Raw genomic sequence first — 22,131 nt, forward strand, 5'->3', positions numbered from 1 at the left:
CCTTTTTCTGTTCAAGAAAATGTACCAATGCTAGGCATCCAGACCAAGCTCTGAATATTGTTCTGGGGTAGGGCTCTTATCTACACCTAAATGCCATCCTGATTTCATTGCTGAGGTTGGGTCAAATGTCCCAGTGAATGAATGTGTTTTAGAAATGTTTTGGTAAATCAAGGGGTGGGAAACTGAAGCACTCCCCTAAAAACGCTACCTTCTCCCCTTCCCAAAAAATAGGTTGATGTGCAGTCAATAGTTCCAACTTCATTTTTATTGCAGGGATCAGGTTCTTCCTATTAACGACTTGCTTCCAAAATCACGTCCTCCGATATTGCAGCGCATTTCAAAGCAGGGTGTTGCGGCAAAATAGTTAGTGGGTTATTAATTCCGGAGAAGTATTCAGCTTCCAGCTCTATTTAAAGGCCTTTATGCTTCAGGATTTTTTTTTTTAATTGAGTACTTCTATGATGTAAATTTTATTTTTTAAGTATAAACAAGACAGAGCAAATTGTCTTGAGAGAGAATATTTGCCAATTTAAATGGCTCACTTTGAGTTGATGCACAAAAATTATGTAATTCTTTCTCTCTCTCTACAACAACAACTTGTATTTATATAGCACCATTAACATAGTAAAACGTCCCTGGGCAGTTCACTGGAGCATTTATAATACAAGATTTGACACCGAGCCACATAGGAAATATTAGGGCAGATGAGCAAAAGCTTGGTCAGAGGTGAGTTTTGAGGAGGGTCTTAAAGGAAGAGGGAAAGGTAGAGATGTTTAGGGAGGGAATTCCAGAACATCGGGCCCTGGCAGCTGAAGGCACGGTCGCCATTGGTGGAGAAAATTAAAATCAGGGATGTTCAAGAGACCAGAATTAGAGGGGCGCTGAGATCTCCGAGCATTGTGAAGTTAGAGGAGATTGCAGAGATGCAACCTGTAAGTCTTCCTTTCTGTTGTTGCAAATTTTTGATCATGCTTTTGTTTAATTTGTTGGTGTTTCCCATTCACTTTTGCTGTGACAACTGTCACATGTAGTTGCAGACTCTGGCCACTAAGTAGCTCTGTGAATGGAGTTTCTGAGGTCTTTTCCAACTCTGTCCAAGTTTCATGTTTGAAAGAAAACTTGTAATCATCAACTGAATGGGCAATGCCATGGGTTATTTACTCGCACTCCCAATAAATAGGAAATGTAAAGAGTGGAGCTTTTTGTTCCAGTTAGTTACAACCATGATTATAGTTCAGAATAAGTTGGAGTGAGTTATGTAGTCGTCTTACCTGCATTAGTGTGAATACTATTTTTTAATTGTAAAATTGTATATTGTCTTTTTTGTTTCTCTTTTTTTTTTCCCCCCACCCCATAGAGAATCCCTCGGTAAAAAGACTTTGGTTTGGATCCTTACAGATTGTTAATAGTGTCATTGTTTTGGGGCGGGGGGGGGGAAAGAAGTAAAAATGTAAACGGCAAATTGTCAGATTTATTGGTAAGACGACTATTGTATGGTTTTCAAAAGCAAAAAATGGATGAAATTGTAGAATTTGATTCCCAAAACACAGTTCTAAAATAAAATCTCAAATTCCATGCAATAAAAACTGAATTTTGACTTATTCAGTGACACTGATTATCACCTTTATTTCAACAATACTTCAACGTTTGACAGTGACTGCTGTGAATTAAAAGATAGAAAGAAAGACTTGGATTTATATAGCACCTTTCCTGACCACTGGACGTCTCAAAGCGCTTTACAGCCAATGAAGTACTTTTGAAGTGTAGTCATTGTTGTCATGGAAGAAACGCGGCAGCCAATTTGCTCAGAGCAAGCTCCCACAAACAGCAATGTGATAATGACCAGGTAAACTATTTTTGTTATGTCGATTGAGGAATAAATATTGTCCAGGACATCGGGGATAACTCCCCTGCTCTTCTTCGAAATAATGGGATTGTTTACGTCCACTTGAGAGAGCAGACCTCGGTTTATTGTCTCATCTGAAAGACAGCACCTCCAACAGTGCAGCACTCCCTCAGCACTGCACTGGAGTGTCGGCCTAGATTTATGTGCTAATTTTATCATTATAATACACATCCTTGCTAATTCTTAGTAGAGACGATTGTCCAAGATACATCAAAAATCAATTACACAATGCCAGTTACAGAATTAAAGGAAACAAATGTATTTAGATGTGACAAACTACTGAGTTAGCTGTTAAAGAATAGCAAAGACTAGAACTGCTAAATGAAAGCATATGTATGCTGCTTGCAAGAGTAGTGAAAATTTAGAGTTTTACCTCTTCATCCATTTTCTCTTTTTGGTGTGAAGCCGTGGGGCTTTAAACTCCTCCCGCCTTGTTATTATTTCTGTAACCAACAATGTTGTCTGACCTGTTTTTGCGGTCTCTGGAATAATAAACTTTTCTGTGTTTCATTATCTGAAGTTCAGACATTATTAATTCTGTATTTCTCTCTCTTCCTTTAGGTTGTAAAGAAACAAACCATGAATGTGGGCACTGCTCACAGTGAAGTGAATCCCAATACCCGGGTTATGAACAGCCGTGGGATCTGGCTGTCTTATATCCTGGGAATTGGTTTGCTTCACATCATTCTCTTGAGCATCCCATTCTTCAGCGTGCCGGTGGTATGGACACTCACTAACGTTATTCACAATATGGTAAGACTAGTTGAAATGTAGAAGCATATCAGTGATAAAGATGCAGCAATGATTTCAGTCTGTATTGGATGTGATATTTAGGCATGCTAAATGGGTACCTTAGCTTTCTGGTATTTTATTCCTGATTTTAGTGTTTATTTTACTTGAACTTCGGTTTCACCGAATTTGGTATTTTTTTTTTCCAGTGTCTTAATTCTTTTCCTCCTTTAAGTCAGTTGCGATAAAATAAAGTTTTTAAAAAGTCGGCGCTTTGATTACAGCGAACTGCTTTGTCATAGATTTCTTGGTGTAATCATGGAGGTAGAATGCTTTCAAATCAGCCTGGACTTGCTGAGAGTTCCAGGGCAAAATATTATGTTTAGTGTTTATTTTCTTTCCAGAATCAACATTAATTAATTGGTGGGTTCAAATTAAATGTATAGTGAGGTTTTATCACTTAAAATGGAAACTCTTGGCTTTTCTTTATAAATTATTACATATTTTTTTAAATTTCAAGACTCAAGAAGGAGCCCATTTAGTATATAAAAATACAGAATCATGAAATGCTAGGATGCAAGTTGGTGCCTGTTTTAGTAAGCAGCTTCCAAATCAGTGAATGCTGAGTCGATAAATTTATTTTCTCAAAAAGAAACTTGGATGACTGAAGTTTTTTTGCTCTCTCTGTTGATCTTGCTGAGATTTTCTGCCTTGGGACTAATGGGAGACCTATTTCTGGGCTTACATTAATGTGTCCCATTCTAACCGTGTTCAAGAGTTGCTTGGGTGACTGGATCCTTTATTCCCCCCCCCCCCTCCCCCACTTCCCTTCCAATGGACAAATACCTGGCCTATACTTGGTGTTTCCATACTTCTCCATGCCCGAGAGTGGGCACTTGCTGTACGTGAGACACTGCTACCCTTAAGAATGTTTTGATGGGAATAAATTTCTGTTGCAGGGAGTACTGTGGAAACTGAAGATTGAGTATGGTGATAGTAATCCATTAAACAGTGTAAGCCTTTGCCTCATGGCTTAACTGTACATTTATAATGGAGTTGAACATATACAGCCCATGTAGCATGAGAACGAGTCACCTAATTTGTTTTAAGCTCCCTTGACCAATATAAACCATCCGCTGAATGTTGTCACATCTTCTTTGTCTAGCTTTGCACAGCCTTTGTAATCTATGTATCTCCGATTACCTTTGCTGTTTTGATATTCTTTATTCCTGAGGTGGCATCTTGGAAAAGGGAGAATTAATAGTTTAACATTGTCCAGCACTTGCATGACGAGCTTGTTGGAGTTGACATGTAAGTGAAGCTCATTACACACCACCACTTCTATTGCTGCTTACATGCAGTTCCACAGATGACATTTAAACAATGCCCATAAGTACCGCTTAGGAAATCAAACCATGTTAAATAATCAAACTCTTAATAATTTTTCTCTTATGTTGGGGAACCTGACTGAGAGAAGTTACTGAGCTCTGTTTAGATGAAGAAATAGAGAGCCGTTTATCCAAGTTTGCTGACACTAAATTAAGTGGCACAGTAAGTAGTGTAGATGGGAGCAGAAAGTTGCAAATGGACATTGATAGATTACGTGAGTGAGGAACTGTGGAGGAGCAAAGAGATTTAGGAGGTCTATGTACAGAAATAACTAAAAACTAGTGGACAGGTACAACACATTTTTCTTAAAGGCTAATAGAAACATAGAAAATAGGTGCAGGAGTAGGCCATTCGGCCCTTCTAGCCTGCACCGCCATTCAATGAGTTCATGGCTGAACATTCAACTTCAGTACCCCATTCCTGCTTTCTCGCCATACCCCTTGATCCCCCTAGTAGTAAGGGCCTCATCTAACTCCTTTTTGAATATATTTAGTGAATTGGCCTCAACAACTTTCTGTGGTAGAGAATTCCACAGGTTCACCACTCTCTGGGTGAAGAAGTTCCTCCGCATCTCGGTCCTAAATGGCTTACCCCTTATTCTTAGACTGTGACCTCTGGTTCTGGACTTCCCCAACATTGGGAACATTCTTCCTGCATCTAACCTGTCGAAACCCGTCAGAATTTTAAATGTTTCTATGAGGTCCCCTCTCATTCTTCTGAACTCCACTGAATACAAGCCCAGTTGATCCAGTCTTTCTTGATAGGTCAGTCCCGCCATCCCGGGAATCAGTCTGGTGAACCTTCGCTGCACTCTCTCAATAGCAAGAATGTCCTTCCTCAGGTTAGGAGACCAAAACTGTACACAATACTCCAGGTGTGGTCTCACCAATGCCCTGTACAACTGTAGCAACACCTCCCTGCCCCTGTACTCAAATCCTCTTGCTATGAAGGCCAACATGCCATTTGCTTTCTTAACCGCCTGCTGCACCTGCATGCCAACCTTCAATGACTGATGTACCACGACACCCAGGTCTCTTTGCACCTCCCCTTTTCCTAATCTGTCACCTTTCAGATAATAGTCTGTCTCTCTGTTTTTACCACCAAAGTGGATAACCTCACATTTATCCACATTATACTTCATCTGCCATGCATTTGCCCACTCACCTAACCTATCCAAGTCGCTCTGCAGCCTCACAGCATCCTCCTCGCAGCTCACACTGCCACCCAACTTAGTGTCATCCGCAAATTTGGAGATACTACATTTAATCCCCTCGTCTAAATCATTAATGTACAGTGTAAACAGCTGGGGCCCCAGCACAGAACCTTGCGGTACCCCACTAGTCACTGCCTGCCATTCTGAAAAGTACCCATTTACTCCTACTCTTTGCTTCCTGTCTGACAACCAGTTCTCAATCCATGTCAGCACACTACCCCCAATCCCATGTGCTCTAACTTTGCACATCAATCTCTTGTGTGGGACCTTGTCAAACGCCTTCTGAAAGTCCAAATATACCACATCAACTGGTTCTCCCTTGTCCACTCTACTGGAAACATCCTCAAAAAATTCCAGAAGATTTGTCAATCATGATTTCCCTTTCACAAAACCATGCTGACTTGGACCTATCACGTCACCTCTTTCCAAATGCACTGCTATGACATCCTTAATAATTGATTCCATCATTTTACCCACTACCGATGTCAGTAATTCCCTGTTTTCTCTCTCCCTCCTTTTTTAAAAAGTGGGGTTACATTGGCTAGCCTCCACTCTATAGGAACTGATCCAGAGTCAATGGAATGTTGGAAAATGACTGTCAATGCATCCACTATTTCCAAGGCCACCTCCTTAAGTACTCTGGGATGCAGTCCATCAGGCCCTGGGGATTTATCGGCCTTCAATCCCATCAATTTCCCCAACACAATTTCCCGGCTAATAAGGATTTCCCTCAGTTTCTCCTCCTTACTAGACCCCCGACCCCTTTTATAACTGGAAGGTTGTTTGTGTCCTCCTTCGTGAATACCGAACCAAAGTACTTGTTCAATTGGTCCGCCATTTCTTTGTTCCCCGTTATGACTTCCCCTGATTCTGACTGCAGGGGACCTACGTTTGTCTTTACTAACCTTTTTCTCTTTACATATCTATAGAAAGTTTTGCAATCCGTCTTAATGTTCCCTGCAAGCTTCTTCTCATACTCCATTTTCCCTGCCCTAATCAAACCCTTTGTCCTCCTCTGCTGAGTTCTAAATTTCTCCCAGTCCCCAGGTTCACTGCTATTTCTGGCCAATTTGTATGCCACTTCCTTGGCTCTAATACTATCCCTGATTTCCCTTGATAGCCACGGTTGAGCCACCTTCCCTTTTTTATTTTTATGCCAGACAGGAATGTACAATTGTTGTAGTTCATCCATGCGGTCTCTAAATGTCTGCCATTGCCCATCCACAGTCAACCTCTTAAGTATCATTCGCCAATCCATCCCAGCCAATTCACGCCTCATACCTTCAAAATTAGCCGCCTTGAAGTTCTGGACCATGGTCTCTGAATTATCTGTTTCATTCTCCATCCTAATGCAGAATTCCACCATATTATGGTCACTCTTCCCCAAGGGGCCTCGCACAACGAGATTGCTCATTAATCCCCTCTCATTACATAACACCCAGTCTAAGATGGCCTCCCCCCTAGTTGGTTCCTCGACATATTGGTCTAAAAAACCATCCCTTATGCACTCCAGGAAATCCTCCTCCACCGTATTGCTTCCAGTTTGGTTAGCCCAATCTATGTGCATATTAAAGTCACCCATTATAACTGCTGCACCTTTATTGCATGCACTCCTAATTTCCTGTTTGATGCCCTCCTGAACATCACTACTACTGTTTGGAGGTCTGTACACAACTCCCACTAACGTTTTTTGCCCTTTGGTGTTCTGTAGCTCTACCCATATAGATTCCACATCATCCAAGCTAATGTCTTTCCTAACTATTGCATTAATCTCCTCTTTAACCAGCAATGCTACCCCACCTCCTTTTCCTTTTATTCTATCCTTCCTGAATGTTGAATACCCCTGGATGTTGAGTTCCCAGCCCTGATCATCCTGGAGCCATGTCTCCGTAATCCCAATCACATCATATTTGTTAACATCTATTTGCACAGTTAATTCATCCACCTTATTGCAGATACTCCTTGCATTAAGACACAAAGCCTTTAGGCTTGTTTTTTTAACACCCTCTGTCCTTTTAGAATTTTGCTGTACAATGGTCCTTTTTGTTCTTTGCCTTGGGTTTCTCTGCCCTCCACTTTTCCTCATCTCCTTTCTGTCTTTTGCTTTTGCCTCCTTTTTGTTTCCCTCTATCTCCCTGCATTGGTTCCCATCCCCCTGCCATATTAGTTTAACTCCTCCCCAACAGCACTAGCAAACACTCCCCCGAGGACATTGGTTCCGATTCTGCCCAGGTGCAGACCGTCCGGATTGTACTGGTCCCACCAACACTCCCCCGAGGACATTGGTTCCGATTCTGCCCAGGTGCAGACCGTCCGGATTGTACTGGTCCCACCTCCCCCAGAACTGGTTCCAATGCCCCAGGAATTTGAATCCCTCCCTGCTGCACCATTGCTCAAGCCACGTATTCATCTGAGCTATCCTGCGATTCCTACTCTGACTAGCACGTGGCACTGGTAGCAATCCCGAGATTACTACTTTTGAGGTCCTACTTTTTAATTTAGCTCCTAGCTCCTTAAATTCATTTCGTAGGACCTCATCTCTTTTTTTACCTATGTCGTTGGTACCAATGTGCACCACGACAACTGGCTGTTCTCCCTCCCTTTTTAGAATGTCCTGCACCCGCTCCGAGACATCCTTGACCCTTGCACCAGGGAGGCAACATACCATCCTGGAGTCTCGGTCGCGGCCGCAGAAACGCCTATCTATTCCCCTCACCATCGAATCCCCTATCACTATTGCTCTCCCACTCTTTTTCTTGCTCTCCTGTGCAACAGAGCCAGCCACGGTGCCATGAACTTGGCTGCTGCTGCCCTCTCCTGATGAGTCATCCCCCTCAACAGTACTCAAAGCAGTGTATCTGTTTTGCAGTGGGATGATCACAGGGGACCCCTGCACTACCTTCCTTGCACTACTCTTCCTGCTGGTCTTCCATTCCCTCGCTGGCTGTGGACCCTTCTCCTGCGGTAAGACCAACTCGCTTCACGTGCTACTCACGTCATTCTCAGCATCGTGGATGCTCCAGAGTGAATCCACCCTCAGCTCCAACTCCGGAACGCGGACCGTCAGGAGCCGGAGGTGGATACACTTCCCGCACATGTAGTCGTCAGGGACATGGAATGTTAACCTTTATCTCAAGGCAGTTGGAATACAATGGGGTGGTAGTTATGCTACACTTGTATATAGCTCTAGTTAGACTGAATCTTGAGTACTGCGTTCAGTTCTGGGCACCGTACTTCAGGAAGGTTATTGACCTTGGAGGGGCTGTAGCGCAGATTCACCTGAACGATACCGGGGCTAAAAGGGTTAAATTCGGAGGACATGTTGTGTAGACTAAGCTTGAATTCCCCCGAGTGTAGAAGATTAAGGGGTAATAAGATGATTAAAGGATTTGATTGGGTAGATAGAGAGAAACTATTTTCTGGGAGTCCAGAACATGAGGGCATAACCTTAAAATTAGAGCTCTGCTGTTCGGGTCAATGTCAGGAAGCACTTGCTCACACAAAGGGGAGTGGAAATCTGAAACACTTTTTGCTCCAAAACTGAGATTGATTTTTTATTAGCTGAGGGTATTTAAAGATATGGATCGAAGGCGGGTAAATGGAGTTGAGATACATATCCTTGATCTAACTGAACTGCAGAATAGGCTCGAGTGGCTGATTGTCCTCCTCCTTCTGTTTCTATGTTCTTCTTCTATCTGAAATAGTTGAATTAAGTGCCCTGTGCACTTTAAAGCAAGCTAGGCTTAATCATTTGTATATCTACCAAGTTATCACCTCTTTGTCATCTAGCTCAATAATGGTCACATTTACAGTTTACCATACTCTTTCCCAATCCCCTTCCCCTACCCAGCTCAACTCAAACAAAGACTAAATGGAAGAGTTAATAATGCTGAAACACTCCAACCTCATTATTTGAGCTCCCACTTGAATTGAGGTGACTAACTGGTAGAGCTCTCATTGCCACTGTGACATTCTCTGGAACTTGCAATAAAATAACTCAATGTGAATATTTGCTGTGTATGATCTGTTCCCTTCTGATCAGTTGTTCAGTTAATCCATTATCTAGTCTCAATTTCCGGAATCTGGATTTAAATTTAAGCACTCTACTGGCAGTAATCTACAATAGCACTTTAGAGCTTCATTGGCCTGTGTATTCATAGCCCAGTGTTTTGTTATACGTCCAAGATTCATTTTATCCTGAGGTTGCTAAAGATGGTATCTAAATGCAAGTTTTAAAAAAATTGCCTATTCATTAGCTTTTAAGCATTGCCTGTATATATTTGTTCCTCTTCATTCACATCCTCCTTGTATTGTGCATGTGTGAACGCAAGGATACTGCACCTTTTTGGGTGTTTTGATGTCAAGATGTTGAGATGTTCGACCCCTATGCCTCTCATTCTGTGCTGAACAACGGTTATGTCTTGGACTGTTGTGCAATTCTTTTCTCCAATTGTCATTGAGAGAATTTCTCTCAGTTCTGTAATTGAAAAATTCTGCTCTTCTGGCAATCATGTTTGTTAAGTTTCTTGTGTTTGTCACAATTTGTAGCCTTTGTCGGTGCGCAAAATATACACGAGTAGACAATGTGTCACTGAAATGTGACTTGAGAGAGATTCTTTGGTCTCACTGACCAAGATCAACTGTTATGTGGGAGGCCAGCCTTCGTAGTCTGATTCACTATAGAAGCTAGCTAACTAATGTTCTGCATTGATTTGGTAGCACCCACTAATCCAGCTTGCTCCTGCTGGCAATCTTTCTCTTACCCTCAAAGGGTGTTAAAAAAGCAAGCCTGAAGGCTTTGTGTCTTAATGCAAGGAGTATCCGCAATAAGGTGGATGAATTAACTGTGCAAATAGATGTTAACAAATATGATGTGATTGGGATTACGGAGACGTGGCTCCAGGATGATCAGGGCTGGGAACTCAACATCCAGGGGTATTCAACATTCAGGAAGGATAGAATAAAAGGAAAAGGAGGTGGGGTAGCATTGCTGGTTAAAGAGGAGATTAATACAATAGTTAGGAAAGACATTAGCTTGGATGATGTGGAATCTATATGGGTAGAGCTGCAGAACACTAAAGGGCAAAAATCGTTAGTGGGAGTTGTGTACAGACCTCCAAACAGTAGTAGTAATGTTGGGGAGGGCATCAAACAGGAAATTAGGAGTGCATGCAATAAAGGTGCAGCAGTTATAATGGGTGACTTTAATATGCACATAGATTGGGCTAGCCAAACTGGAAGCAATACGGTGGAGGAGGATTTCCTGGAGTGCATAAAGGATGGTTTTCTAGACCAATATGTCGAGGAACCAACTAGGGGGGAGGACATCTTAGACTGGGTGTTGTGTAATGAGAGAGGATTAATTAGCAATCTCATTGTGCGAGGCCCCTTGGGGAAGAGTAACCATAATATGGTGGAATTCTACATTAGGATGGAGAATGAAACAGTTAATTCAGAGACCTTGGTCCAGAACTTAAAGAGGGGTAACTTTGAAGGTATGAGGCATGAATTGGCTAAGATAGATTGGCTAATGATACTTAAGGGGTTGACTGTGGATGGGCAATGGCAGACATTTAGAGACCGCATGGATGAATTACAACAATTGTACATTCCTGTCTGGCGTAAAAATAAAAAAGGGAAGGTGGCTCAACCGTGGCTATCTAGGGAAATCAGGGATAGTATTAAAGCCAAGGAAATGGCATACAAATTGGCCAGAAATAGCAGCGAACCTGGGGACTGGGAGAAATTTAGAACTCAGCAGAGGAGGACAAAGGGTTTGATTAGGGCAGGGAAAATGGAGTACGAGAAGAAGCTTGCAAGAAACATTAAGGCGGATTGCAAAAGTTTCTATAGGTATGTAAAGAGAAAAAGGTTAGTAAAGACAAATGTAGGTCCCCTGCAGTCAGAATCAGGGGAAGTCATAACGGGGAACAAAGAAATGGCAGACCAATTGAACAAGTATTTGGTTCAGTATTCACTAAGGAGGACACAAACAACCTTCCGGATATAAAAGTGGTCAGAGGGTCTAGTAAGGAGGAGGAACTGAGGGAAATCTTTATTAGTCGGGAAATTGTGTTGGGGAAATTGATGGGATTGAAGGCCGATAAATCCCCAGGGCCTGATGGACTGCATCCCAGAGTACTTAAGGAGGTGGCCTTGGAAATAGCGGATGCATTGACAGTCATTTTCCAACATTCCATTGACTCTGGATCAGTTCCTATCGAGTGGAGGGTAGCCAATGTAACCCCACTTTTTAAAAAAAGGAGGGAGAAAGAAAGCAGGGAATTATAGACCGGTCAGCCTGACCTCAGTAGTGGGTAAAATGATGGAATCAATTATTAAGGATGTCATAGCAGCGCATTTGGAAAATGGTGACATGATGGGTCCAAGTCAGCATGGATTTGTGAAAGGGAGATCATGCTTGACAAATCTTCTGGAATTTTTTGAGGATGTTTCCAATAAAGTGGACAAAGGAGTACCAGTTGATGTGGTATATTTGGAAACATAGAAACATAGAAAATAGGTGCAGGAGCAGGCCATTCAGCCCTTCTAGCCTGCACCGCCATTCAATGAGTTCATGGCTGAACATGAAACTTCAGTACCCCCTTCCTGCTTTCTCGCCATAACCCTTGATCCCCCGAGTAGTAAGGATTTTATCTAACTCCCTTTTGAATATATTTAGTGAATTGGCCTCAACTACTTTCTGTGGTAGAGAATTCCACAGGTTCACCACTCTCTGGGTGAAGAAGTTTCTCCTCATCTCGGTCCTAAATGGCTTACCCCTTATCCTCAGACTGTGACCCCTGGTTCTGGACTTCCCCAACATTGGGAACATTCTTCCTGCATCTAACCTGTCTAAACCCGTCAGAATTTTAAATGTTTCTATGAGGTCCCCTCTCATTCTTCTGAACTCCAGTGAATACAAGCCCAGTTGATCCAGTCTTTCTTGATAGATCAGTCCCGCCATCCCGGGAATCAGTCTGGTGAATCTTCGTTGCACTCCCTCAATAGCAAGAATGTCCTTCCTCAAGTTAGGAGACCAAAACTGTACACAATACTCCAGGTGTGGCCTCACCAATGCCCTGTACAACTGTAGCAACACCTCCCTGCCCCTGTATTCAAATCCCCTCGCTATGAAGGCCAACATGCCATTTGCTTTCTTAACCGCCTGCTGTACCTGCATGCTAACCTTCAATGACTGATGTACCATGACACCCAGGTCTTGTTGCACCTTCCCTTTTCCTAATCTGTCACCATTCAGATAATAGTCTGTCTCTCTGTTTTTACCACCAAAGTGGATAACCTCACATTTATCCACATTATACTTCATCTGCCATGCATTTGCCCACTCACCTTACCTATCCAAGTCACTCTGCAGCCTAATAGCATCCTCCTCGCAGCTCACACTGCCACCCAACTTAGTGTCATCCGCAAATTTGGAGATACTGCATTTAATCCCCTCGTCTAAATCATTAATGTACAATGTAAACAGCTGGGGCCCCAGCACAGAACCTTGCGGCACCCCACTAGTCACTGCCTGCCATTCTGAAAAGTACCCATTTACTCCTACTCTTTGCTTCCTGTCTGACAACCAGTTCTCAATCCACGTCAGCACACTACCCCCAATCCCATGTGCTTTAACTTTGCACATTAATCTCTTGTGTGGGACCTTGTCGAAAGCCTTCTGAAAGTCCAAATATACCACATCAACTGGTTCTCCTTTGTCCACTTTACTGGAAACATCCTCAAAAAATTACAGAAGATTTGTCAAGCATGATTTCCCTTTCACAAATCCATGCTGACTTGGACCTATCATGTCACCATTTTCCAAATGCGCTGCTATGACATCCTTAATAATTGATTCCATCATTTTACCCACTACTGAGGTCAGGCTGACCGGTCTATAATTCCCTGTTTTCTCTCTCCCTCCTTTTTTAAAAAGTGGGGTTACATTGGCTACCCTCCACTCCATAGGAACTGATCCAGAGTCAATGGAATGTTGGAAAATGACTGTCAATGCATCCGCTATTTCCAAGGCCACCTCCTTAAGTACTCTGGGATGCAGTCCATCAGGCCCTGGGGATTTATCGGCCTTCAATCCCATCAATTTCCCCAACACAATTTCCCGACTAATAAAGATTTCCTTCAGTTCCCCCTCCTTACTAGACCCTCTGACCCCTTTTATATCCGGAAGGTTGTTTGTATCCTCCTTGGTGAATACCGAACCAAAGTACTTGTTCAATTGGTCTGCCATTTCTTTGTTCCCCGTTATGACTTCCCCTGATTCTGACTGCAGGGGACCTACGTTTGTCTTTACTAACCTTTTTCTCTTTACATACCTATAGAAACTTTTGCAATCCACCTTAATGTTCCCTGCAAGCTTCTTCTCGTACTCCATTTTCCCTGCCCTAATCAAACCCTTTGTCCTCCTTTGCTGAGTTCTAAATTTCTCCCAGTCCCCAGGTTCGCTGCTATTTCTGGCCAATTTGTATGCCACTTCCTTGGCTTTAATACTATCCCTGATTTCCCTAGATAGCCACGGTTGAGCCACCTTCCCTTTTTTATTTTTCAGAAGGCTTTCGACAAGGTCCCACACAGGAGATTAATGTGCAAAGTTAAAGCACATGGGATTGGGGGTAGTGTGCTGACGTGGATTGAGAACTGGTTGTCAGACAGGAAGCAAAGAGTAGGAGTAAATGGGTACTTTTCGGAATGGCAGGCAGTGACTAGTGGGGTACCGCAGGGTTCTGTGCTGGGGCCCCAGCTGTTTACATTGTACATTAATGATTTAGACGAGGGGATTAAATGTAGTATCTCCAAATTTGCGGATGACACTAAGTTGGGTGGCAGTGTGAGCTGCGAGGAGGATGCTATGAGGCTGCAGAGTGACTTGGATAGGTTAGGTGAGTGGGCAAATGCGTGGCAGATGAAGTATAATGTGGATAAATGTGAGGTTATCCACTTTGGTGGTAAAAACAGAGAGACAGACTATTATCTGAATGGTGACAGATTAGGAAAAGGGAAGGTGCAACGAGACCTGGGTGTCATGGTACATCAGTCATTGAAGGTTGGCATGCAGGTACAGCAGGCGGTTAAGAAAGCAAATGGCATGTTGGCCTTCATAGCGAGGGGATTTGAGTACAGGGGCAGGGAGGTGTTGCTACAGTTGTATAGGGCCTTGGTGAGGCCACACCTGGAGTATTGTGTACAGTTTTGGTCTCCTAACTTGAGGAAGGACATTCTTGCTATTGAGATAGTGCAGCGAAGATTCACCAGACTGATTCCCGGGATGGTGGGACTGACCTATCAAGAAAGACTGGATCAACTGGGCTTGTATTCACTGGAGTTCAGAAGAGTGAGAGGGGACCTCATAGAAACGTTTAAAATTCTGACGGGTTTGGACAGGTTGGATGCAGGAAGAATGTTCCCAATGTTGGGGAAGTCCAGAACCAGGGGTCATAGTCTAAGGATAAGGGGTAAGCCATTTAGGACCGAGATAAGGAGAAACTTCTTCACCCAGAGAGTGGTGAACCTGTGGAATTCTCTACCACAGAAAGTAGTTGAGGCCAATTCACTAAATATATTCAAAAGGGAGTTAGATGAAGTCCTTACTACTCGGGGGATCAAGGGGTATGGCGTGAAAGCAGGAATGGGGTACTGAAGTTTCATGTTCAGCCATGAACACATTGAATGGCGGTGCAGGCTAGAAGGGCTGAATGGCCTGCTCCTGCACCTATTTTCTATGTTTCTATGTTTCTACCTCTTCACTGCAATTCTTACGTTTTTCTCTGACAACCAGTGCAGAAAATCCACCTTGGCGATCAGATTACCGTCGCCAAATCCCCCACGATCAGCATCCTGGGGGTCATCATTGACCAGAAACTTAACTGGACCAACCATATAAATAATCTGGCTACAAGAGCAGGTCAGAGGCTGGGTATACTGTAACGAGTATCTCACCTCCTGACTCACCAAAGCTTTTCCACCATTTACAAGGCACAAGTCAGGAGTGTGATGGAATACTCTTCACTGCCTGGATGAGTGCAGCTCCAACAACACTCGAAGCTCAATATCTTCTTCAACCACTCCTCCGAAACCCGCAACCTCGACCACCTAGAAGGACAATGGCAGCAGGCTCATGGCAACACCTTCAAGTTCCCCTCCAAGTCACACACCATCCTGACTTGGAAATATATTGCCATTCCTTCATCGCCACTGGGTCAAAATCCTGGAACTCCATCCCTAACAGCACTGTGGGAGTACCTTCACCACAAGGACGGCAACAGTTCAAGAAGGCGGATCACCACCACCTTCTGAAGAGAAATTAGCGATGGGCCATAAATGCTGGCCTTGCCAGTGACGCCCACATCCTATGAACAAATTTTTAAAAAAATAACACCGAGAAGCAAACTGATTGCTGGAAGCTGTTGGAGCACCCCGTGCCTGCTCACATTAGTGACGCTATCTTGTGTCTCCTAAACATCAAGCCCTCCAGAGATTTATTCAGGCTGTCTGAAGGAATCGTCAGAAGTGGCTGTTGCTGAACCTTTCTCCATGGTTGGCTGAGCAGGTACTGGCCATCTTCTCTCGCCTGAGGCCCTCGTGTACCTGGCGCATAGGCTAGTGCTAGGGTGAATATTTAGCCTTATTTGGATGCTCAGTGCAGCATCTAGTGATATGGATCGTCATCTTCTATGGGACACGGCTGTACTTTTGGCAAATCAATTAGTTAGGACTTTAATGCAGCCTAGGCATAGGTTTTTATATTCTGTTCCACATCCAGTACACTGTTATAATGTTGAGAAGCAGTGTTATGTAAACATCATTTTTTTTTACATAATCTGTATTTTTGTGAGAAAAGAATAATCAAATGGAGTTAAATATTTTAGAACGTAGCCAGCTTTAGTTTTTACTGGGCTCATTGGCTGGACTTGTAAAACCAAGACTATTTTGCCTTTTTAGGATATGGGACCAAATACAAAGACATCATTTTAAAAGGGGTAAAATAATATGCTAAATTATTTTAACTAAACCTAATGGTATGGGTAGTTCATTGGGTTACTACACCTCTCGGAACTATCCCATTCTCTGGAGCTCCCTCCTTCCCTCCGCTCACTACTTTGCTCCCTCCCTGCCTCTTCAAAATCTATCTCTTGGATCATGGTTTCAGTTATCGCTCCTACTTCTATTACTACTACGTGTAACTTTCACCTCTAAAACACGTTGGGTGTTGGATAAATGTGAGTTATTTGCGTCCAGTCCAGATTGATGGGACCATTACATTGAACACTACTATCCCAAGTCTGTTCAATCTCAACCCCAGTTTTAATGGGTGCAAATCCACAGTACTCCGTCTTGCTCAGAGAAGCCACGTGGTGGAAATTCCACACGTCCAATAAGGGACACTCCTTTGAAGTTGAGATTAAGGCAGTCTTAGGATTAAAAAGTGGAGTCTATTTTATTCCGTTTGTCTTTTATACGGGACCTGGGAGTGCTTAATGCTGACGTGGTGCCAGGTGGAAATGTTCCAATGCTCAACACAGACATCCCTCACTGTGATGACGCCACACACACAATTTAACTGGAGCCTAATGTAGCAATTTAAGACTTGATTCTTTTTGAAGAAATAAACCTTGATTTTCTAGTTGAAAACAAATCTCTTAATTGTGAAGAATAAACTATAGACCAGGTCTGTTTGAAATGTTGGCACAAGTGGAATTTATATAATAAGGCAGATTGGCAGCTCTTAATGTGCAGTCTCGAAGCACCAAGACATACTGCACACACAGCATGTTTGGTTTTTTAATAAAACAACTAGTTGATTTGTTGCTTGCTCACAGACAAAATATGTTTTGGTGGAAGAAAGTATATTTACCATATTATGTTGTACTGTACATGTTATATACTTCCTGCTGTTTCATTACTCATCTACCTATACAGGTTGAACCTCACTTATCCGGAACCACCCCTCGTCCGGAACACTTCCCGGCCATCGGGTGGTGCATGCGCAGAACTCCGACATGAACAAATTGAAGTCCTTCCTCGCTGCCAACTCCCGCAATCGGTGGCCTGACCCTGCAATCTACCGCCCCCCCCTCCATGATCTCTCTGCCGTACTCCAAGGCAGCCAGCTCTGTACCTGTGCCATCCAATTTAACATGACCACCCCTTGTCTGGCAAAATCCCTTATCCAGAAAAGGTCAGGTCCCGAGGGTTCCGGATAAGGGAGGTTCAACCTGTACTATATATATTTATATCTTTGTTATAATTTTATAATAAATGGGTAGAAAATGTTGCACCCTCCCTTCCAATTTATATTCTAATTATGATGTTCAGAACACATTTTTGAAGATTTTTTTTGTAAAAAATCAGTTCAAGCAGCTTTGTGATGTCACTTTGACATTGCAATTTCATGTCCTTTATGGACTTGTTTGGTCCCTGGTAATTACATGACAATGTGCAGCAGTTACCATGGACCAATGGCTTAAGATTTTTCAATCAGATGGTTCCCAAAGATTCTGATAGAAAGCAACATTGAAAGATGTCATGTGATCACTGTTGATCAATGAGATTGCTCAAAAGGAGCACTAATTGTAAAATATCTTTGCAAATTTCTGCCTGGCATCGTTTACAGAGGTATGGGTTGTATGCAGGGGTGCAAAGTTATTGAGTTATCTGGTTTGATGAGTAAACGGAGTTGATGTGCTGAGATTTTGTGAAGTAGCAGTCTCCTAGAAGTGCACGCAGGAGGGTGACGGTGAGTATTAAGTATGTACAGAGGAACAAAACGGGGTGGGTGGAGATGCCAGAAATGTGGTTAGAAAAAGTCATACATGTGAGAAGAGCATAAGAGCAACATTGAGTAGCACAGAGTTGGCATGGCCGTGAAGGCTGAAGTAAAGAATGGGAGCTCCAGAAACTTCAGTAGGAGGCAAGCAAGGCTGACTGGATCAACTGGGCTTGTATTCACTGGAGTTCAGAAGAATGAGAGGGGACCTCATAGAAACATTTAAAATTCTGATGGGGTTAGACAGGTTAGATGCAGGAAGAATGTTCCCAATGTTGGGGAAGTCCAGAACCAGAGGTCACAGTCTAAGGATAAGGGGTAAGCCATTTAGGACCGAGATGCGGAGGAACTTCTTCACCCAGAGAGTGGTGAACCTGTGGAATTCTCTACCACAGAAAGTTGTTGAGGCCAATTCACTAAATATATTCAAAAAGGAGTTAGATGAGGTCCTTACTACTAGGGGGATCAAGGGGTATGGCGAGAAAGCAGGAATGGGGTACTGAAGTTGAATGTTCAGCCATGAACTCATTGAATGGCGGTGCAGGCTAGAAGGGCCGAATGGCCTACTCCTGCACCTATTTTCTATGTTTCTATGAGGCTACTGAGCAAGGAGAGGACTATGGAGGCAGACATTTGCATGGCAAGATGTTATGAGCAATTTTGCATTTCAGAATTCTTGAATTTTGTACATGTTAGTGTTAATTGTAGCGATATACAGTAGACAGAAGAAGTAATAAATATGCTTGTAGCTTTTCCTAGCTATTTGTGAAAATTACATTTGTTTAAACCAAACAAAGGTGTGATTTTTTTTTTGTTGCTATGGACATAATTGATATTGACAAATGTTTTATGTAAGACTCCTTTCCAATAGATAGGTTACAAATCTAGCAATTATTAGAGGAGGTAACGAATGGAGAAGGGATATCAAATGGATTTTTAGAATGTATTTGGTGACGTTTGATCAGTGAGGCTTCTAAAGATTGAGACCTGTGGGGTGAATGGATTGCAAACTGGCAGACCAATACACAGAAGCAGGTGTTGAGAAATGGAAAAGGACTCTGTCTTGGGGGAGGGAAGGTCACAGTGATCTGTGGAGATCTGCAAGTATCTGTTGCTGGGAGTATAGAGGCAAATACATGAAGTACAGTAAGAAAGAAAGACTTGGATTTATATAGCGCCTTTCAAGACCACAGGACGTCTCAAAGCACTTTACAGTCCATGAAGTACGTTTAGAGTGTAGTCATTTTGTAATGTAGGGATAGTAAATGAGGCTAGGTGACGGGGTGTAATGGAGATTAATGTCCTTTAAAATGATCTAGATGGACAAGTGGGTGTGCTAAGCGATGGCAAGTGGCATTTAATGTGGGTAAATATATGGATTTCACTTTAGAATGGTGAACATGTTTGCACAATGAAGTGCTCATTGACAAAGGTAGAATTTCAATGTGTTTACGGAATATTCACAAAGTATATCGTAAATGTGGAGCAGGTGTCGAAAAGGATAATCAATTATTGGGATTACTTGATATCATTTTGATAAGTACAAATAGATTTTAAGCCCACTCAGTGGTCTGGTGAGAAAGCACTGCCTAGTGTAGTATTAAGTCATACAGACTCAAAGGTCTTGGGTTCAAATGAATCTGTAATTCTGACCATTTTAAAAGGACATGTATATATTGGAAGAATTTGGGGGGAAAGTAACAAGAATGATTCTGTGACTTAAGGCTGCAACTCAAACTCAGAAGTGAACTTTTGTGATTGTACAAGAGAGTTTAACAGATGTGTTGCAGATCTTCAGAATGATGAGAAGCATGGATCGTAAGCCGGCTATTTAATTTTTTACAGCTACTTACATTTATATTGCCTCCATTAATGTAGAAGAACAGTTCCCAATTCACTTCAGAGTGCAACGCAGAAATGAATGTTGAGCCAAAGAAGGAGAGATTATAAGGTGTAACCAAAAGCTTTATCAAAGAGCTGCTTTAAGGTGTGTCTTAAAGGAGAAGAGGGAGGCGGAAAGATTTAGTGAGGGAATTCCGGAGCGTGGTGCCTAGTTGGCTGAAAGCACAGCTGGGTGAAGGGAGGGGGATGCACAAAAGGCTAGAGTCTAGTGGGGGGGGGGAGAGGGAGGAAGGAAGGGTCTACACCAGACGCTTCCTAGCCTGTACTCCCACCCCCCAATGGGTAAAGGCCACACGGATGGATCTAAGTCATATTAGGAAGGTCTCAGCCTTGAACTTTGTTCTGTTAAAGCTGCCCTTAATTGGGATGGCAGTGAGAGTCCCACTGTTAATATCCGTGTCCTAAGTCAAGAGGAGAAAAAATGGCCATGGTTCCTGTTTGCTATCAGAAATAGAACTACAGGCCAGTTAGTCTGACATCAGTCGTAGGGAAAATGCTAGAATCTATTATTAAGGACGTGGTAACATGGCACTTAGAAAATAATAAGATTGGCAGAGTCAACATGGAATTATGAAAGAGAAATCATGTTTGATGAACCTGTTAGAGGTTTTTCAGGCTGTAACTAGCAGAATAGATAAGGGGAAATCAGTGGATGATGTGTATTTAGATTTTCAGAAGGCATTCAATAAGGTGCCACACAAGAGGTTATTAAAGAAAATTAGGGCTCGTCGGATTGGGAGTAATATACTAGCATGGATTAAGGATTGGTTAACGGACAGAGAGTAGGAATAAGTGGGTCATTTTCCGGTTGGCAGACTGGAACTAGTGGGGTATCGCAAGGATCAGTGCTGGGGCCCCAGCTATTCACTATCTATATCAATGATTTGGATGAGAGGACCAAATGTAATAAATCCAATTTTGCTGATGATACAAAGCTAGGTGGGAATGTAAGTTGTGAGGAGAATGCAAAGAGACTTCAAGGGGATATAGACAGGCTAAGTGAGTGGGCAAGAACATGGCAAATGGAATATAATGTGGAGAAATGTGAAATTATCCACTTTGGTAGGAAAAATAGAAAAACAGAGTATTTTTTTAAATGGTGAGAGATTGGGAAATGTTGGTGTTCAGAGGGACCTGGGTGCCCTTGTTCACAAATCACTGAAAGTTAACATGCAGGGACAGCAAGTGATTAAGAAAGCAAATGACATATTGGCCTTTATTATGAGAATTTGAGTATAAGAGTAAAGATGTCTTAGTGCAATTATATAGGGCCCTGGTGAGACCACACCTGAAGTATTGTGTACAGTTTTGGTCTCCTTACCTAAGGAAGGATATACTTGCCATAGAAGGAGTGCAACGAAGGTTCACCAGACTGATTCCTGGGATGGGGGGGATTGTCCTATGAGGAGAGATTGAGTAGACTTGGCCTATATTCTCCAGAGTTTAGAAGAATGAAAGGTGATTTCATTGAAACATACAAAATTCTTACAGGGCTTGTCAGAGTAGATGCAGGGAGGATGTTTCCCCTGGCTGGGGAGTCTAGAACCAGGGGTCACAGTCTTAAAATAAGGACTGAGATGAGAAATTTCTTCACTCGGAGGATGGTAAATCTTTGGAATTCTCTACCCCAGAGGGCTGTGGATGCTCAGTTGAGTATATTCAAGACAGAAATCGATAGATTTTTGAATATTAAGGGAATCAAAGGATATGGAGAGAGTGCAGGAAAGTGGAGTTGCGATAGAAGATCAGCCATGATCTTATTGAATGGCAGAGCAGGCTCGAGTGGCCGAATGGCCTACTCCTGCTCCTAGTTCTTATGTTCTATCCTGTGACCCTCCCCACTCCACGAAAGAATAAAGCTGGAAGCACATGTGTATGGATTCTGAGTGAGCACAGGGCTAGGTTTGTCTTTATCCTTCTACTGATGGCCTCCATGGTCAAATGGCCTGCTGATGCTCTTTTGTCTTGGACATGACCAATGGCCACCAGCACTAGAACTGAACCCCAGCATAAACCACTGACTTCGGGAGAGGAGAAAAAGTTACATCTTAAATATTCAAACACAGTGGAGTGCTGATGTAATAGCTGGTTAGTTGCATTGCAAAATATGCTGATCCGAGCCGATGGAACCAGTGTTAATGTTGAGTTTTAATGAAGATATGATTTTGAAATATTTTATAGTTTTGTGGCAAAATGTTTATGGAA

General features: G+C 42.7%; 1 protein-coding gene across 1 annotated transcript in view; it reads left to right on the top strand.

The window, feature by feature from the left end:
- LOC139233778 (ORM1-like protein 3) overlaps positions 1-22,131 on the top strand; it is a 76,088-nt gene that overhangs the window by 49,012 nt on the left and 4,945 nt on the right. The window contains exon 2 of the mRNA XM_070864292.1: positions 2,468-2,659. Coding sequence (XP_070720393.1) covers positions 2,486-2,659 — 174 coding nt within the window. The 5' untranslated portion in view covers positions 2,468-2,485. The remainder of the gene's footprint in view (positions 1-2,467; positions 2,660-22,131) is intronic.

Source organism: Pristiophorus japonicus, chromosome 21 (genome assembly GCF_044704955.1).
Source record: "Pristiophorus japonicus isolate sPriJap1 chromosome 21, sPriJap1.hap1, whole genome shotgun sequence".
Taxonomy (NCBI): domain Eukaryota; kingdom Metazoa; phylum Chordata; class Chondrichthyes; family Pristiophoridae; genus Pristiophorus; species Pristiophorus japonicus.